This window comes from Zingiber officinale, chromosome 3B (genome assembly GCF_018446385.1).
Source record: "Zingiber officinale cultivar Zhangliang chromosome 3B, Zo_v1.1, whole genome shotgun sequence".
NCBI lineage: Eukaryota > Viridiplantae > Streptophyta > Magnoliopsida > Zingiberales > Zingiberaceae > Zingiber > Zingiber officinale.
The window spans coordinates 86,148,640-86,167,938 of record NC_055991.1 but is presented as its reverse complement, the minus strand read 5'-3'; the positions used below and the strand labels follow the sequence as shown (position 1 = coordinate 86,167,938).

Sequence of the window (19,299 nt, the reverse complement as noted above, 5' to 3'; positions counted from 1 at the left end):
TACTTTGCTATCTCAAAGGTACTATTCTACATAGTCTTCTTTTATAACGTCAATCGTCTCGAGATTTACAGACATATAGTGATGTGGATTGGGTAAGTTCTCCTGAAGATAAATGCTTTACTAGTGGATATGTAATATTTCTTGGATGAAATCTTATCTCATGGAATTCGAAAAAGCAACCTACAGTATCTCGTTCAAGCACCGAGGCAGAATATAAAGTTATACCAAATACGTCAGAAATTATTTGGCTTCAACCACTTCTCTCTGAACTTCATCTTCTATCAAATATTGTATCAAAAATTTAGTGCGATAATATTAGAGCAACAAATCTCACAGCAAATCCAATCTTTCATGCTCGTACAAAATATGTGGAAATTTATTTTCATTTTGTTCGTGAACGTGTGACAACTTAGCAATTATTCATCTTTTATATTTCTGCTGAAGATCAAATCGCTGATATCTTTAATAAGTCATTATCTAGGCAACGTTTCAACAAATTAGCAAGCAATCTTAACGTCAAAGATCTCCCGTTAAGTTTGTCGGAGGATAAAAGACATAAAAGAGAATTACTAACCAGATCAAATCATCAAATTAAATCAAATTAGTATTTGGATTATTCTAATAATTCTATTATAATTATTAGAATAATTCTTAGAATTATTCTGTTATTTATTAATTGACCAACTGACCAAGTACTTTTTGAATATTATATATTGCATTGTCCTTGAAATAAATATCAATGAACAATAGATTTTATTGTTCTCATATTATTTCTTACTCTCTCCCTATTTTTCTTCTTACACTCATTTCACATTTCTATTTCACGTAGCGTATCATTTATGGAGCACGAAAGTTGTAATTTGTCCCTTCGGGACTGTCTAGTGGCTAGCACATGAGGTATTGCCACCATGAGGTCTAGGGTTTGAATCTCAGTAAAATCGAGGTAAATATCTTCCTTATATGCTAGTCGCCCGTGATTTACCTTCTCTGTATTAATCCTGAGATAGGTTGACGAAGACGTTGGACGAGCATATTCGCCTTTTGCCCCCACTAAAGTGGTAAATTTACTTAGTTGGGTTTGACATTAAAGTTCGTCATAATTTGACACGTTGCTTATAAAAATAGATGGTAAATTTGATGGTAAATTAATTAATTAATTTTATTCAGTTACATTTATTGGACCGGAAATAAAATGTTAAAAAGTGGTTCGACCCGTGACCTCCATCGTGAACCAAGCCACTGCACTGCGCACGCCGACCATGGCGACCATAACGGCCATGGCCTGCGCTTCTCCGCCCTCGCCTTCGCTCACCAGCGCCACCGGCCGCAGCCACAAACTTACCTGCTCTCCGCTGCCGGAGGAGCACCACCGTCTCTCGGCGGCCGACCGCTCCTGGCTCGACGATTCGTCTGTCCAAGAACTCGACCACTTCGCCGAGAGCCTCGCCGGCATCAAAGCCAAGGGCGTCGGGCCGGAGCTCCTCGGCTCTCTCCTCGCCCACTACGCGTACCGATGGCTCCCCGAGCTCTCCGGCCGGGCCGCCCCCTCGCCGGAGAGCCCCACCGCCGCCTGGCTCAAGAAGCGGTTCCTCATCGAGACCCTCGCCTCCGTGCTCCCGCCCGACAAGGCCGCCCTCCCCTGCGACTTCCTCCTCCGCCTCCTCCGGTCCGCCAGCATGGTCGGCTCCGACCCGGCCTGCCTCCAAGCGCTGGAGGCCCGCGCGGCCGCCCAGCTCGACGAGGCCTCCCTCAAGGAGCTGCTGATCCCCGCCTTCAACCACACCACCGCCACGCTCCTCGACGTCGCCATGGTCCTGCGCCTCGTCCGCCGCTTCGCCGGCACCGACGACGCCAGCAGGACCGGCGCCGCCCTCGCCAGGGTGGCCAAGCTGGTCGACTCCTACCTCGCCGAGGCCGCCCTCGACCCCGTCCTCACCGTCCCTACCTTCGAGGACCTCGCCACCTCCCTCCCCGCCCACGCTCGCCCCATGGACGACGGCCTCTACCGAGCCATCGACACCTACATCAAGGTAAACTCTCTCCACCATTTTTCTTCTTCAATCCAAACACACAATCAAAGTAATCTTCCTGCTTCCGCTTTCACGCCGGCGGTGGGGTTTTTTTTTTTTTTTTTGCTTATTTACTTCGGTTATTTTTTTTTTAATTATTATACTCAAATCTCGTCATGTCAATGCTGTTCATCTTCGTCCTGTTGTTGAGGAAGGACCACTGGACCAGATGGATGAAGCCTGGCTTAGGCCTTAGCAATTAAATTGCTGGTAAAATGACAAGAAGAGAATAAAGTGAAGGGGATTGGTAATTAATGAGTTCGTAGCCGCTCCAAGCTCCGGCCGTCCTTTTCTTTACATTCTTATCTGCTTCGTCTGTATTTTTGTTCAACGAGCTTTTTGTTGGGACCATGTCGGCTGATTAATTAATTAATTAATGGCGGGGTTGGTTGGAATGGAAGGCGCATCCCAGCAGCAGCAAGGAGGAGAGGAAGGCGCTGTGCCGTCTGGTCGACGCGCGGAAGCTGTCGTCGGAGGCGGCGCTGCACGCGGCGCAGAACGAGAGGCTGCCGGTGAGGTCGGTGATCCAGGTGCTCTTCGCGGAGCACGGCAAGCTGAGCCGGTTGGCCGAGTGGAGCGGGTCCTTCAACGGGTCGTCGACGGGGAGGAGCCCGAGCGAGGCAGCGGCGGCGTGGCGGTGCCCATCGAAGCGGGAGGCGACGGCGGTGCAGCAGCAGGAGGTGCGGCGGCTGAGGGACGAGGTGGCGAGGCTGCACGTGCGTTTCATCTCGCTGCAAGCACAGGTGGATAGGCTGGCGGCCGCACAGAGGAAGAAGACGACGCCGAAGAAGAACGGGTGGCTGGGGTCTTGGTCTTGTTGTTTCTGGAGCGGCGGCGGCGGCTCGGAGGCGGCGGGGAAGAAGGTGGTTCGGTCGGAGTTGAGCGCCGGTCGGCGGACGCCTGTGCGAGGCAGGCAGAGATCAAAAATATTAAGAACTGCTTCTTTGTAATTTTAGTTACTCATCAAAATTGTGCTGCTGTTAGCTAACTTTCTTTTCTCATGAATTGTCAATGTTTTTTTGTCTCAACCACCGCACCGATGAATCGATCAAGTCCAATAGATTCGAGCTTGATTTGTCGAACTCATTTCGAATTATTTGAACTTAAATGATATAAATTTGAACCTCAATTTGAGTATATTCAAACTAAAATTATCTAAAAATAAATAATTCAAACTTAATTTTTAAAAATTATCAAATATATTCAAGTTAATATAAATTTAATAATTTTAAATATAAATCAAATATTTTTTTTTTTTTTGAATCAGTTCGATAACTCTAGTAGTCTGTAGATTAGACAACTCAATTTATGGGATAAAAGTGAAAAATAAATCATCACCAAAGTCAACTTATTTGAACAAGAATGAATTACTGGAATGAAAATTATTACCCCAAGTTCATTTCAAAGTCAACTTGTTGTCTATCATGCATAAAACTGCTTCAGACAGTCCCCTAAGAAAGATACGATGATTAAAATATAGGGTGTTATTACATGAGATTTTAGGATCGAAATTTGACGTGACCGAACATAACTTCCCCCATGTCTAGACCATTTGCACTAATGACTAGTAGTCATCTGTGATTTACCTCTCCGTGTTGGCCTAGGGACAGATTGACGGGGGCACTGAGGGCGAGCGAATCACCTTTTGCCACATAAAACAATATGAGATCTTAGGGTCGAAACTCGACATGACCGAACATAACCTCTCCCATGTCTGGGCCATTTATACTAATGACTAGTAGTCACCCATGATTTACCTCTTCTATGTTGACCTAAAGACAGATTGACAGGAACGTTGGGGCGAATGAATCACCTTCAGACAAATTGATTTTGAGCTCAACTTGACTGAACTCAATCACAAGATTTCAAGAAATTTTTTTTTATCACAAATAAAAGAAGATTTTGGAATGCAAAAGTATTAAAAGAAACAAGAATAAAAGTAAGAATACTTTTTTCATAAATTTGGGTGGGGGAAGGCCATGGTCCTAAAAGAGTTCATAAGGTCCCAAAAGCTGCATCAAGATCACTGAACCTTCTAAAGTTGGAGTTTGCAACGTACAGGCGATAATAGGTAAAATAAATGAAGCTACAAAGAATTCAGCACCGAAATCAGATCGAGAGACTTATTAAAAGTGCCTAATTCATGAATGTGTAGCGGAGAGCATGACAGTTTTGGTGGTGGTTGAACGACCAGAGATGATAAATTTGTCTTCAAATCATATCAAATCAAAATAGCATGTGTTGGCATTTAATGATACTTGAAAGCAACCACAGTGAACTGTTGGATTTTCAATCATTCCTTGGTTGATTTGTTGATAAGGGATTTGTGGATGTGGGGAATGACACCACCTCCGGCAATGGTGCCCTTGATGAGGGTATCCAGCTCTTCGTCCCCACGGATTGCGAGCTGCAAATGCCTTGGAGTGATGCGCTTCACTTTTAGATCTTTGCTCGCATTACCAGCCAGTTCTAGCACCTCTGCAGTCAGATACTCTAAGATGGCGGCCAGGTAAACAGCCGCTGTAGCTCCCACCCTACCGTGAGCTGCCACTCGAGACTTGAGCAAACGGTGGACACGCCCGACTGGAAACTGTAATGAGGGAGACAGACACACACTAAAAAGAAAATTTTAAAGAGACTATTTGATCAGCATATAAAGCAGGAAGGGCAAAGTTAACAGGATTCTGTGTATTATGTTCAATTTGAGTCTTGTTAGCTATTTACTAATAACAGCAACAGCTGAGTCTTATCCTAGTAGACGGAGTTGGTTATATAGATCCGAGTCTATCCCCTACTATATTATTATTTCTATTTAAATAAAATTTATTTTATTATTATTAATCAAGTATTTTTTTTGGTCTTCATTTTCCACATTGCTCTTCATTTCAATCATTTTACTTCTTACTTGTATTCTGTGTAAGACATCTCTTAATTTTTTCATCCTTTTGTAAAAATAATCCTAAACACTTAAAACTCTAAGTTATAGATAACTCATCATGCAATTGTCTTATTACATCTAATATTACTAAAAGCTTAGATTTCATATAAAAAAACATAAACCCACTTCTAGCATTTCCATATAAAAAACTACCAAAGAGACAATAAGTAAAATAAAAATTTCAATCTCTGAGTTCCATATTTTCAACAATGTTGTCCATCTTTTCAAAGCAAAAGCATGGTATATATGGGTTCATGAAGATGTTTAGTTTTTCCCCTTTGTGTATATGGGCAAAAGGAGCATTACTCTTCAATGTATAAAACATAATGTCGAGATTCTGAATGAATCTCATACTGGATCTTTATTTGTACTCATTACTGAATCAGATGTACAAACCATCATATTACCTTGCACAGATTGGTAACAGTAGTACTGAAAATAATTAAATTTAGAAACAAAATAAAAAAACAGAATACAAATTTAATCTAAGAATAAGATGTGAATATGTAGATAATTTTAATGCTTATTTAGATTATAAAAATAAATAAGATTAATCAAATTCATTACCCAGTTCCCTACTAGTTTTTCGATAGGATCCAAGAAAGATAGCAAAGACCCATGTAACTAAGAAATAATTTCTTTTATTTTCTGTATTAAGTTTCTTCTTTTATATTCTCAAGAATTCTATTCCCTTTATCTTTTCATTTTATTGTAGACAAGCCACTCCTTACATTCCTATGAAGAATATGTTAATAACACCATTAGTCTTTTTCATATCAAACAAAGTAATACATTTTTGTGGTTGAAGATTGATACTCTCGATATGGTCATCCTTCTATCTCCTCCCTTTCCCCATGCTTCTCCCTTAGGGTCCCTTATCTCTCCAAGGATGGAAAAACTTTCCATGAATTGACACAAAAATTGAGGCACATAAACTCTCGTCTCCATTCATTTGGCAAAAGCTCCCGTGGAAAGGACTTGGAAATCTTTTCCGCACAAAGAATTTTGGCGCAAATTGTTTCCACCCAAAATCGAGTAGAATAGGTCACCTTCCATGGAGAAGTAAAAAACAAAAAAAAAAAAACCTATTTTGCCCCTATCGAGAGTTGATCGCTGTAATTATGCGAGCTTTCATCTTCCTAATCTTTTGATTTGCCACTAAATGGCACTCTCATCTGTTGCATTATCCTATTCATCACCACCTGTGGGATGATTCCATTGTCCACCTCATCTGTTGCATTATCCTGTTCATCGCCACCTGCGGGATGATTCTATTGACCACCTCATCTTTAACCTCAACAATTTTAGTGAGGAGGGCAAGGAGGCAGGCAGATCAGTCGAGGGTTGTCATAAGCAAGTCAGGTGTTGTGATGACAAGGATAGATGCAGTCGGCATAGCTAACCATTAGCTTGGCACAGCTCTCAGACCAAACGACATGGCCAGGGACTGGCAAAACATCATTGAATTTCCAGAAAGAAGACAAGAATGAGAGGTAACAAGGTAATTTTAATCTTTTCTATTGCATTTCTTTCTTTTATTAGGTAAATAACTTCTTTCCTTTCATTCCTCACTTTCTTGAATTTCCTCTCCATTTTCATTCCCTCAAGTCTTAGATAGGACTTAAATTCCTATCAATTTGAAATCAAAACTACAGATCGTCTGTATCACCACTATCCTCCTATGCACAATCATCTTTTAACATTGCCACCCTCACCTCTACCACCACTATCCTCCTATGCACAATCATCTTTTGACACTGCCACCACGCCACTTACGCTTTCACTGCCACCCCCACCTCTGTAGCTTTCTAGCTACGTGCAAATTCAACATTGTATTTCATGATGGAATGCATTGCTTCTACAGCTTCATCAGAGAAAATCTGCATCAATTACTAGCATTGAATCTCACTCACGACACAATCTCTTCAACAAAGAAGAAATATCACTTCACAACAACAGTAGGTTGCCCAATCAGATGTACATTGTGTTACAAAACTCCAAAGTACCCATGGCTACATATTAGGTGAATTGCAAAACTGAACAAGATGACTCAAGCTAGAGCACTCAACTAAAATATACACAAACAAGGAGATGAGTGCTTGTTGACCCTGAGCTATCAAGTAAAATCTCAGTGGCAATTCTCAAAAACATAATCAGATAGCACCTTTTGATTGGATGAAGGATTTCCCATGTCTAAAAGAGTATATTGTACTTGGTGAATTTCATGAGTTGAAAAGTTTACTGAGTCAATCACACAAAATAACCTAAGGTAATGATAGCCTCTACGACTTGAGGTGCCAACATCTAATAATATGAATGGTTTGACTTATGTTGTGGGTTTCCATCCTAAGAAGAGTTTGTAGATGGTCTTTGATCCTGTCCGAAAATTGAGGCGATGGATACTGGGGACGTGATGCTCCTGTTGACCGTTGGTGGACTTATCGTCAGTGAAACCTGCAACCACAGCAATGTCAGTGCCGAGCCAGGGAGGGATTCCCCAACGATGATCCTCCGATGTTCAAGTTAACCACCGACGATGTAGAAGAAACGAGGAAGCAAAATGACAGGATAACTATAGCTCCAGTAGCGATTATGCATATCTCCGTCGAAATTTGAGGGTCTTTATATATGACTTACGAGGAGTGTGTGCACGCTTCTCGAGACGTGCCCGCTCCTCAAAGCATATCCTGAAAAGACGTATCAAAAAAGTGTCCCTGATACCATACCTCAACAACACGAGCATATCTCTGACAAGACAGTGGAAGCTTCCACCGTACGATCCTCTGCCTGCCTATGCCGCCAACCATGCCGTCTGTTGGTGGCGCGAGTCCGCACGAGGATATCGGCTGTTCCTCCTTTTGTCTGTTAGTGAGCTGAGCGGAAGAGCCGCTCGGCCAGCCATCGGCCGTCCGGGCGATCTTGTCCTCGGGCCGAGCGGAATGGCCGCTCGACCAACATCCCACGGTCCGGGCTCCGCTGTTTATGTAGAACGGAGGAGTTGTGTCTGAATGTAATATGCTCAGTCGTCACTGTTTTGCCGATATGAGTCCGAGCGGGCTGGCCACTCGACGCATACCTTGTCTGTTTGAGCGTCGTAAGCTCGGTACATGACCGAGCTGTGCTAACATCTGCTTCATGTAGGCTCGGTGATTCTTCCTCCCGGTCGAGAAGGGGTTTGCCCGATCAGGCGATAATACCGGTACGTTGACCAACTTGACTTTGACCTCCACCATGTCCTTAACCCCCCTGTTGTCCGAGCCTGTCCTCATCACCGGATCACATGCCTCCTCCTCAAGTCTAGTTGAAGAAGGTTGTAAGTCCCACTGACTAGACAAATAGTCTGAGTTAGATTGGCCTATCAACCGTGATGCTGGTCTGGACTCTGATCGATTTGTCGAAGGGTGTCGGACGACCCTGGGACTGCTCCTTGAAGTTGATCGGCGCTTCGCATATTTGTACTTCAAGTAATTCAATTTGTATCCTTGGCCGAGAGCGGTCAACGCTGGTATCACCCAAATCCCCTCAGAATTCGTGTAAATCATCTCTATTAAAGCCGAGCATGCGCCCACGCCTGTTAATGACGTTCATTAAATGCTGCCCTATAGGCGTGTGCCACGTGCCACTGCCACCGTCACCGCACGCCCGAAGCGACAGACGTTGATGTGACGTTTGATGGTTTGAATTCAATGACTGGATCTGCGCTCCAGCTTCCGTGACCTAGATCGGACGACCCTGGTCAGCCGAGCTCAAGCTTTATAAAATTGCGGTGGTGGCTTCATCTTCTTACTCTGCATCCTCCGCGATAGCTGCCGGCTTTCCTCTGCGTGACCAGTACTCTGGCAACCGTTTGCTCTCCCCAGCATCGGCTACTCTTCTGTAAGCTTCTCTGAATCCTCTCTACTTCCTACCTTCGATCTGTTGCGACCCTCGTAGCTCTCTGTATTTCTCCCATGCTCGAGGTGTTTTCTATTTGTATTTCTCTCCGTCGAACTCTTTGTTTGCTTATTTTTCGGCAATGGCCAGTTCTTCACAATTGTCGGACCCCTCGCCTGGGCTCTGGTATTCTACCATGGAGACTAGGTTCGATGCGGGCGACGATGAAAGTCTTAGAAACGACTTTGGAATCCCTTATGATCATGAGGTTATTTTGGCTTCTTCGTCCGATCGACCAAATTACCCGCCGAACGACACCATCTGCTTGTTCCGAGACCAGTTTGTGGTCGACCTGCGATTTCCTATCCACCCCTTTGTCATCGAAGTTTGTAATTATTTCCTTGTTCCTCTTCCCCAGCTCATACCAAATTCCTTCCGTCTGCTATGCGACGTTGTTGTGCTATTCCGGCTACACGGCATTCCCCTAATCCCTCAAGTCTTTCATTATTTCTATTATCCCAAGCAGTCCGAGCTAGGGATCTATCTTTTTCAGTCTCGGATCAGCCTAGTGTTTTTCGACAAAATGTCCACCTCCAACAAACACTGGAAGGAATACTTCTTCTTCCTTCGTCTCCCCGAGCGGCCGAGCTTTTGGACGCGCTGGCAGGTCGGGCTACCATCTCAGCCGGATCTGAAGAAGTACAAGAGCCGACCGGATTATCTTCATGCAGCGAACATGCTGGCTGGTCAGAAATACAACATCCACAAGCTGTTGTTAGAGGGCATTATGTATATCTTCGGGCTGATTCCAATTCGCACGAGGCTCCTGAGCGACTTAGGTATGCAATTTCTTAGCTCCTTTCTTTTGAGTCTAACCGATTTGCTTTTTTTCTTTTGCAGCCAAAATCATGATGCGAGCGCGAGCGACCAACCTGACAAAGCTGAAGGATGCTGAGATTGAGGTGGTCGCTGCTAAGGAAATGGCGAGTCTTGGCCTAACACCGATCGGTTCCAACGAAGGCACGCAAGCCAAGAGCGGGGAGATCCTCACCGCCGTTCAGACAGCCAGCCTTGAAGAAGTTGCTGAGCCGCTCCCCACTCTCAAAGCACAGCCCACTGCTCGGACCGAAGGTACCGAGTCTTCAAATGATGGGGTGCCACTCGTCAGGCGCAAGAGGCACCGTACGAAAAACACCTCCTGATCCGCCACCTCAGTCGTGGGTACCGAGCGAGTTGGCACTTCTTCCCTTGTGGTTGTCCCAACAATGGAAGCCACTTCATCCGATCAGACACCCTCTCTGGCCGAGCCGCCGTCAAAGGCCATCGCTGCTCCCCCGATCTCATTTTTGCCGCCACCCCAAACCCTACGAAGACCACTAGTGTCCAGGATTGATCCGACGTCTGCTGCCACTCCTTTGAGTTCGGCAGTCTCCTCGTCAGACCCGAGCGGTCGGCGACAGCGACTCTCAACCTTCCGACGGAGGACTACCTTGAGCAGTGTGCCCGTCCGACCATCCCTGAACACAAGATTTTGATCTGCGGGCCACTTGCCGGTGTTTGGGAGGAAGCGAGGGCCCGAGCGGCCACGATGTCTCTCGGGCAGCTCGGCAACAGCCATTTGTAGATGTCCAGGGGACTACGTTTTTCAATAATTAATTTACGCCTTACCTTCGATTAGGACTAATTTTTTTGTGTGCTAGTAGTACTGGGTGGAGAGCGTGGTCATGTGCCAGCGCCTTGCTTTTGTAGAGGACGAGCTCAAGAAGCTCAAGATCTCTGGTGGAGCGTCCTCTTCCCAAGGGCTATCGGTCGCCGTGCTAAAGGCCGATCTGGAGAAGGCACAACAACTCCTTGTGGCCGAGCAGCAGAAGTCGACCGATCAGGCTATCAGGCTGGGCCAGATCGAGACACAGTTGAAGACCTACGACAAAAAGCTCAAGCTGGCCTCCACAAGGAAACAGCGAACCATCGTCGACCTGGAGCTAAAGAACCAGGAGGCTCGGCGGCTCGCCCAAAAACTTAAAGAAGCTGAGGACTATCTGATCGTCGAGCGGGCCTGCCGAGTGGTTGGAGAGGAGTCTTTGAATAAGAAGCTCTAGGATGTCGAAGCTGCCCTAGAGGTCTCCCGTTCTGCCCTGACAATCTATCAACAGGACGAGCCGAGCCGATTTGCAATGATAAAACAGGAGTATCTCCGCTCGGACCAATTTACTGACAAAGTTGTCCGGCGAATCATCCGAGCGTTCGAGCTAGCCGTTGATGGGACCCTCCAGCAGCTCAAGGCGGGCGGTCATCTCCCCGAAGCCCTGACAGACGACATTATCAACCGTAGTCAACTGAACGACTCCATGCCTGATGATGTATTTGACTATATAGAGTGAACTGGAGTGCTGTAAAAGTTGAAAAGCTTAAATGTATTCCTGCCGCTCGGCAGTATCCTTTTGTGAAATGAACGGTTTGCTCGCTCAACGGGGCTTTTCTTTATGATTTGTTTGTTTCCATGCTTGGCACCAATATTTCCGCTCGGCTATAATCAAGGCCTGTCTTCGATCTACCCCGACGAATTGCGGGTCGTTGATCGACCATTGACGAATTCAATAAGGTTCATACCTTCTCCAGGGTTTAAGGTCGCCGCTCGACCGTCGGTGGAGACCGGGGTTTAACGTCGCCGCTCGACGATTTGATGAAGTCTAGGGTTTAAGGTCGCTGCTCGACCGCTGATGGAGACAAGGGTTTAACGTTGCCGCTCGACGGTTTGATGAAGTCTAGGGTTTAAGGTCGCTGCTCGACCGCTGATGGAGACAAATGTTTAACGTCGCCGCTCGATGATTTGATGATGATCCCGCGCTTAACGTCGCCGCTCGACGATTTGTTGGGTCGTTCGGCACAGAGCTCAAAATTTGAGTTTTTTATTTCTGCCCTGCACACCAAGAGCATAGGGATATAATGATACATTTGACTGTCACATCGGCGCACCTTTTACTTGGCTCGGTAAGGCTGGAGATGGTTAGCGCTCCATGGCCGCTCCAGTCGTTGCCCATCCTCATCCTCCAAATAATAGGTGCCCGAATGGAGCTTCTCCACGACCCTGAAGGGTTCAGCCCACGGGCTTCTAACTTGGAAACATCGCTGACCGACTTTACTTTCTACCACACTAAGTCGGCGACCTGAAACGATTTTGGGATCACCCTTCGGTTGTAGCTGTGCCTCATTCTTTGTCGATATGTCGTCAACCGGACAACCGTTTTAGCGCGCGCTTCGTCCACCAAGTCCAGCTCCAAAAGCCTCCGCTCGACGTTGTCTTCGTTGTAGTGCTGTATCCAATCAGATTTAACCCCGACTTCGACGGGAACGATCGCTTCGCCGCCATATACCAGGTGGAAGGATGTTGCCCCAGTCCCTTCCTTGGGAGTCATGCGGATCGCCCATAGCACGTTGGGGACTCATCTACCCATCTCCCTCCGACGTGGTTGAGCGCAGGATCCGAAGTATTTCCCGGTTGGCGACCTCCGCCTGCCCGTTGCTCTAAGGGTAGGCTACCGAAGTAAAAGCTTACTGAATGTCGTACCCTTCGCACCACTCCTTGAGCTTCTGATCCGTGAATTGTCTTTTATTCGCAAAGACAAGCCGGCGCGAGATCTCGAACTGGCAAATGATGTGTGCTGCCAAATGAACTTCATGACCATCTGCCCGATTATCCTCGCCACCGGCTCGGCTTCAACCCATTTGAAAAAATAGTTAACCGCGACGAGCAGGAACTTCCTCTGACCCGTCGCCATAGGGAAGGGTCCCACGATATCCATGCCCCACTGGTCGAACGGACAAGCCACTGTGGACGCCCTCATCTCCTCGGTTGGCCGATGCGAGAGGTTGTGATACTTCTGGCAAGACAAGCAGGTAGCAACCGTCCGAGCGGCGTCGTCTTGGAGGGTCGCCAGAAGTATCCGGCAAGTAAAATCTTCCTTGCCAATGAGCGGCCGCCCGAGTGTCCTCCACAGGACCCTTGGTGTACCTCCTGCAATATGTAGCCGGCATCCTCCGACCCGACGCACTTAAGTAGGGGCCTAGAGAAAGCCTTCTTGTAGAGCTGATCTCCGATCAGGATAAATCGACCAGCCCTCTTTCTTAATAAACGGGCCTCCTTCTGATCGGACGATGTAGCTCCCGATCGCAGAAACTCCGTCAACGACGTCCTCCAGTCGTCCGGGAAGGTAAGTCCCTCCATTCGATCAACGTGGGCCACTAAATATATCTGCTCGATCGACTGCGATATGACGATCGGCGATAACAAACTGGCCAGTTTGGCCAATTCGTTTGCAGCTTGGTTCTCCGCTCAGGGGATCTTCTGTATTACGACCTCCTGAAAATTGGTCTTCAGCTTTTCGAAAGCCTGAGCGTAAAGCCTGAGCCGCGTGTTGCTTATCTCGAACGTCCCGACCAATTGCTGAGTGGCCAACTGCGAGTCCGAGTGGATGAGGACCTTGACGGCTCCGACGTGCCGGGCAGCTTGAAGGCCAGCTATAAGTGCTTCATATTCGGATTCATTGTTGGTTGCCCGGTAGTCTAGCCGAACGGACAACTGCATCCGCTCCCCTTGGGGGGAGATGAGCAGTATTCTGATCCCGCTCCCCTGCCGAGTGGCCGAAACATCTACATATATTCTCCAAACGGATTCTGGTTCAGGATTCTGTACCTCAGTGACGAAATTCGCCAAGGATTGCGCTTTGATGGCTGTTCGGGGCTGGTATTGGATATCGAACTCGCTGAGCTCCGTCGTCCATTTGATTAGCCATCCGGACGCTTCTAGATTGAGAAGGACCCTCCACAAAGGACTTTTGGTCATCACGATGATGGAATGCCTGAGGAAGTAGGGGTGAAGCCTTCGAGCGGCAAGCACCAACGCAAAAGCCAATTTCTCGAGACCGATGTAGCGGGATTCAACATCTTTCAATATATGACTCAGGAAGTACACCGATTGTTCCTCGCCGTTCGACCTAACTAGTGTCGAGTCGACCGCATGCTCAATCGAGGATAAATAAATTCTGAGTGACTCGCCGACAATTGGCTTAGCCAATACAGGCAATGAATTGAGGTACTCCTTCAATTCTTCAAACGCCGAGTCACATTCTTCGTCCCATTGAAATTTGGTGGTTCGGCGTAATATCTTGAAGAACGGCAAGCTCCGGTCGACTGACTTGGAGATGAACCGAGATAGTGCAATTATCTGACCAGTGAGACGTTGGGCTTCCTTAAGATTCCTTGGCGGTGACATATCTTGTAGTGCTTTCACTTTACTGGGATTTGCCTCGATGCCCCGTTCGATGACGATGTAACCCAGGAATCACCCACTCTTTGCGCCGAACAAACACTTGCTTGGATTCAGCTTGATTGCGTACGTCTTGAGTGTTTGGCAGGTCTCCTTGATATCTGCACATAGGTCAGCAACTTGGAGGGATTTAATTAGTATCTCGTCGACATATACCTCCATATTGCGGTCGATCTGCCGCCGGAACACCTTATTCATCAACCTCTGATAAGTAGTGCCAGCGTTCTTTAGCCCAAAAGGCATGACATTGTAGCAATAGGTTCCATCGGTCGTGATAAAACTGACCTTCTCTTAATCTTTTCAGACGAGCGACACTTGGTGGTACCCTTGATACGCATCCAGCATGCATATTAGCTCGCACCCGACAGTGGAGTCTACCATCTGATCGATCCGAGGCAGCGGGTAGAAGTCCTTCGAGCATGCCTTATTGAGGTCCTAGAAGTCGATGCAGACTCGCCACTTGTTGCCCGGCTTTGAGACCAGCACTACATTTGCGAGCTAGCTCGGAAATTGAACCTCACGTATGTGGTCGACTTCCAAGAGCTTCTCTATTTCCGCTCGGATGATCAAATTTTGTTCGGCGCTGAAGTCCCTCTTTATCTGCTTCACCGGCCGAGCATCTGGTCGGACGTAAAGCTCGTGCTGCGCGATGCTCGATGATATCCTATAGAGCTCGTGCGTCGGCCACGCGAATACATCGTGATTTTATTGGAGACAGGCGACCATCTCTGCCTTCTGCTTAGCTCCTAGGTCGGACGCGATGAAAGTTGTTGCCTCCGCTCGGCAGGGGTGGATCTGTACTTCTTCCTTTTCTTCATAGACTAGAGTAAGAGGTTTTTCAGTGATGGCGCTTACCTCTAGTCGGGGTGTCTTCCGAACGGACTTGGCTTCGGTCTTTATCATCTCGACATAACAGCGCCGAGCGACCAATTGGTCACCTTTGACCTCTCCTACCCGACCTTCTACCGGGAACTTGATCTTCTGGCAGTACGTTGAGACTACCGCTCGGAATTCGTTGAATGCCGGTCGACCAAGAATGACGTTGTAGGCTGAGGGGGCATCCACCACAATGAAGTTCGCGGTCCTGGTCCTTCTGAGCGGCTCCTCTCAGAGTGATATGGCCAACTTGGATCGGTCGATCGGCAGAACTTCGTTGTCGGTGAACCCATATAGTGGGGTCATCATCGGCAGTAGATCGCCTCGGTCGATCTGGAGCTGATTGAAAGCCTTCTTGAAAATTATACTCACCGAGCTTCCTGTGTCAACAAAAATCTGGTGAATTGTATAGTTGGCGATTACCGCTCGGATGATGAGGGCGTCATCGTGAGGGACTTCCACTCCTTCGAGGTCCCGAGGTCTGAAGCTAATTTCGAGCTCGCTCGTCTTCTCCTGACTACAACTCACGGCGTGAATTCTAAGCATCGAGCGTATGACTTCCGGGCTCAATTAGAGTCACCGCTGGTTGGTCCGCCGACAATGATGCTTATTTCTCCCCGAGCGGCAATGCTTTTGTTTTCTTCCTCTCGAGCGGACGACCTACGTTGCTTGTGTGAAGCTCAGGGATGGTCATTGCTCCTCTGTTGATGGTGGTGCTGCCGCTTGGGTGACCGCCTGACATCTTCTCGTCGACCGGCGGTTTGATGGTCGTGTCGCCGGTCGGGTGAAGGCGATCGGTGACGATAACCCCTTGGTGCAGGTCGGGCGATTGGCGTCAACCCACGACAGTCGTGGGTGTTGTGGGACGCCGATTGGTAGAAAGAACAAAACATAGGTGTTCATATCTTGCCCTTAGATGTCTTTGGTCGATCGGAAGCCACATGCTGCACGACCTGTGCCCTCGTTTCTTGGTGCGGCCGACCTTCAGCTCTCGGCCCCCTTGGCGATTGGTGGCTGAGGCTCGGATGGTGCCTTATTTCTTCTGGCTGCCTGGGTCTCCTCCACGTTTATATACTCATTAGCCTTCTTGAGTATATGGTCGTAGTCGCGGGACGACTTCCTGATGAGCGACCGGAAGAAGTCTCCCTCTACGATCCCCTGGGTGAAGGCATTCATCATGGTCTCAGATGAGACCGAGGGGATATCCATAGCTACCTGGTGGAAGCGTTGGATGTATGCTCGAAGGGTTTCTCTCGACCCTTGCTTCAAAGAGAACAGATTGACGCTTGTCTTTTGGTAGCGCCTGCTGCTTGCAAAATAGTGGAGGAAAATCGTTCGAAAACTCTTGAAGCTTTGTATTGATCCGTCCAGCAGCCTCCTGCACCATCGCTGGGCCGAGCCGGACAACGTTGTGAGAAAGACTCGGCACTTCACCCAATCTGTGTATTGGTGAAATGTAGCAACATTGTCGAACTTTCCTAAATGATCATCCGGATTGGTCGATCCGTTGTATTCTCCAATTGCCAATGGAGCGTAGCGCCTTGGCAATGGGTCTTGAAGTATTGCTTTAGAGAACTGGCGGTTGATATGCTCGGGAGACGCGTCAGCTCGGGGCGCCTTGCCTTTCCTAGCGTCCTAAACGGGCACTTCGTCTGAGGGGGTTTGGAACAGAGCCCGGTGGAACGGAATAGGCGCGGGTTGAGCTTCTCCATGTGTGCCGATTAACAGTCTATTTTGTCCCCAAATAGAATACTGCTCCGGTCAGTCGTCGTGAGTCGCTCGACCTCCAGAGGCCGACGTTGCTTGTTGCGCCAATCAATCGGCTAGTATCTTTTGCTGCTATTGCTCGACTATCTTTGCCGCTCACGCTTGTATTAGTGCGTCGAGCTCCTCTTGAGTGAGCGTTACGGTGTGAAGTCGTCCAGCGTCATCAATCTTCTCGGCTCGGACGCAGGTGCGTTTCCACAAACGACGCCAAATTTGATCCCGTCCGAGAGTTGAGGCGATGGATGCTGGGGACGTGCCGCTCCTGTTGACCGTTGGTGGACTTCTCGTCAGTGAAACCTGCAACCACAGCAACGTCAGTGCCGAGCCAGGTAGGGGTTCCCCAACGATGGCCCTCCGACACTCAAGTCAACCACCGACGATGTAGAAGAAACGAGGAAGCAAAATGATAGGGTAACTGTAGCTATAGTAGAGATTATGCATACCTCCGTCGAAGCTTGGGGGTCTTTATATAGGACTCCCGGGGAGTACGGGGAATGCGTGCACGCTTCTCGAGGCGTGCACGCTCCTCAAAGTATACCTTGAAAAGACGTATCAGAACAGTATCTCTGATACCATACCTCAACAACCCGAGCATATCTCTAACAAGACAGTGGAAGCTTTCGCCGTACAATCTTCTGCCTGTCCATGCCGCCAACCATGCCGTCTGTCAGTGGCGCGAGTCCCCACGAGGATATCAGCTGATCCTCCTTTTGTCTGTTAGTGGGCCAAGCAAAAGAGCCGCTCGGCCAGCCATCGGCTGTCCAAGTGATCTTGTCCTCGGGCCGAGTGGAATGGCCGCTCGGCCAACATCCCACGGTCCGAGCTCCACTGTTTATGCAGAACGAAGGAGCTATGTCTGAATGTAGTCTGCTCGGTCGTCACTGTTTTGCCGATATGAGTCTGAGCGGGTTGATCGCTCGGCGCATACCTTGTCTGTTTGAACGCCGGAAGCTCAGTACATGACCGAGCTGTGCTAACATCTACATTATGTAGGCTCGGCGATTCTTCCTCCCGGTCGGGAAAGGGGGTTGCCCGATCGGACGATAATACCGATACGTTGACCAGCTTAACTTTGACCTCCACCATGTCCTTGACCCCCCTGCTGACCAGGCCCGTCCTCATCACCGGATCAGTCTCCTAGTATAGTGCCAGATGCAGTATTCAGTGTTTAGAGGGAGCAAAGTAGAACTAATTCCATTTTTGAGGAGTTATTTGGAAAACAAAACAAAACTCCAATTTTTAAATTATTTTGGAAAAATATAGTTGTGTGTGTTGTGTGTGTGTGTGTGTGTGTGTGGAAAAGAAGGGTTAGCAATCAGCAACTAAAGGTAGATCGTGACATATAAGACTGTAACATAGAATATGATAACTTGGAAGATAAGCACGAAGAAATTGAAGAATGAACAACCCAAGGATTATGTTGAAAATCAATCTAGGCACAAGTGTGAGTTTAATCAAATTGAAGATCCGGATGAAGTGAACCATCTTAATTAAGTGACCACAAAATAACACATGGAGCTTATTATCATCCTGTACATATTTCGGCTCTCTTTCACTCCCCCCTCATATCTTCCATTCAAGTGAACTGACGGTAAATAACACTTGAGTTCCTATAGCTATGCAAAGCATGAGATTTTTAACTATTCGTATAAAAAGATTTAAGTTTGAATTTTAGTACTGGAGTTTAGATATATATATTTTTTTCGAAAGTACGAATGAACCCCAAACAAAGAAAAGGTAAAGAAAACTACGTTAATTATATATTAATTATTCCAATGCAGAATATAACTTGAGCTAGTGTAATTTATTTGAGATCCCAGATATAATCAGAATGGTCACGATATAGGTAGCATACAATCCTCAGGCAACAACCCCCTATCATCTTGCATCTCTCTTAACGGGATTCGAAAGATAAATCTACGATCTTCAAAATAATTCAACCAAATCATGCTTAGGGTTAATAACAACAGACTCCTGGCCATAAACCGGAAAATAGATCGAGAAGCAGAGCAAGAGATGAAATCGGAAGCAGAAGAACGCACCTGAAGGCCTGCTCGTTGAGATCGGGAGATCGCCTTCTTCTTGTCTTTGTCCCTGTTCGCGTTATGGACCGGAGGCCGCGTGATGAGGCCCTTCGCTCCCTTTCCCGACATTGTTACCGTCGATTCCTTGGGATCCAAGCCGAGGGAGAACTCGAGGAGCCAAAGCGACTGGAGGCGGAAGAAGATGAGCTAAAAGAGGCAATTTCCGTAGGCATTACGTAAGATAAAAGGGATCATCGGGCTGAGATCCGACGGTCTCTATGCGCCCACGTGGTCGCATCCCCTGCTTTCTTCCCGTGATTAGCACGCTACTTTGGAAGCGTTAAAAAGACCTAAATTAATATTTTAATTAATTACCAGTTCAAAATGAAACATTTTTTTTTTGTGATAATTGCTAGTATATTAAAA

The 19,299-nt window shown here is 47.3% G+C and overlaps 2 protein-coding genes across 2 annotated transcripts; one reads left to right on the top strand and one right to left on the bottom strand.

Annotated features, from left to right (window-relative positions):
• The first annotated feature begins 1,210 nt into the window (after window positions 1-1,210).
• LOC122056709 (root phototropism protein 3-like) lies at window positions 1,211-3,097 on the top strand. The gene is made up of 2 exons (XM_042618787.1): window positions 1,211-2,030; window positions 2,471-3,097. The coding sequence occupies exons 1-2, from the start codon at window positions 1,260-1,262 to the stop codon at window positions 3,017-3,019; spliced, it is 1,320 nt and encodes a 439-aa protein (XP_042474721.1). The 5' UTR covers window positions 1,211-1,259; the 3' UTR covers window positions 3,020-3,097.
• Window positions 3,098-4,165: 1,068 nt separating this feature from the next.
• LOC122056707 (probable histone H2A variant 3) lies at window positions 4,166-19,097 on the bottom strand. The gene is made up of 2 exons (XM_042618785.1): window positions 18,892-19,097; window positions 4,166-4,659 (listed from the first exon to the last, which is right to left on the bottom strand). Exons 1-2 carry the CDS (start codon window positions 19,000-19,002, stop codon window positions 4,363-4,365), a joined length of 408 nt encoding a protein of 135 aa, XP_042474719.1. The 5' UTR covers window positions 19,003-19,097; the 3' UTR covers window positions 4,166-4,362.
• Between the last annotated feature and the right edge of the window lie 202 nt (window positions 19,098-19,299).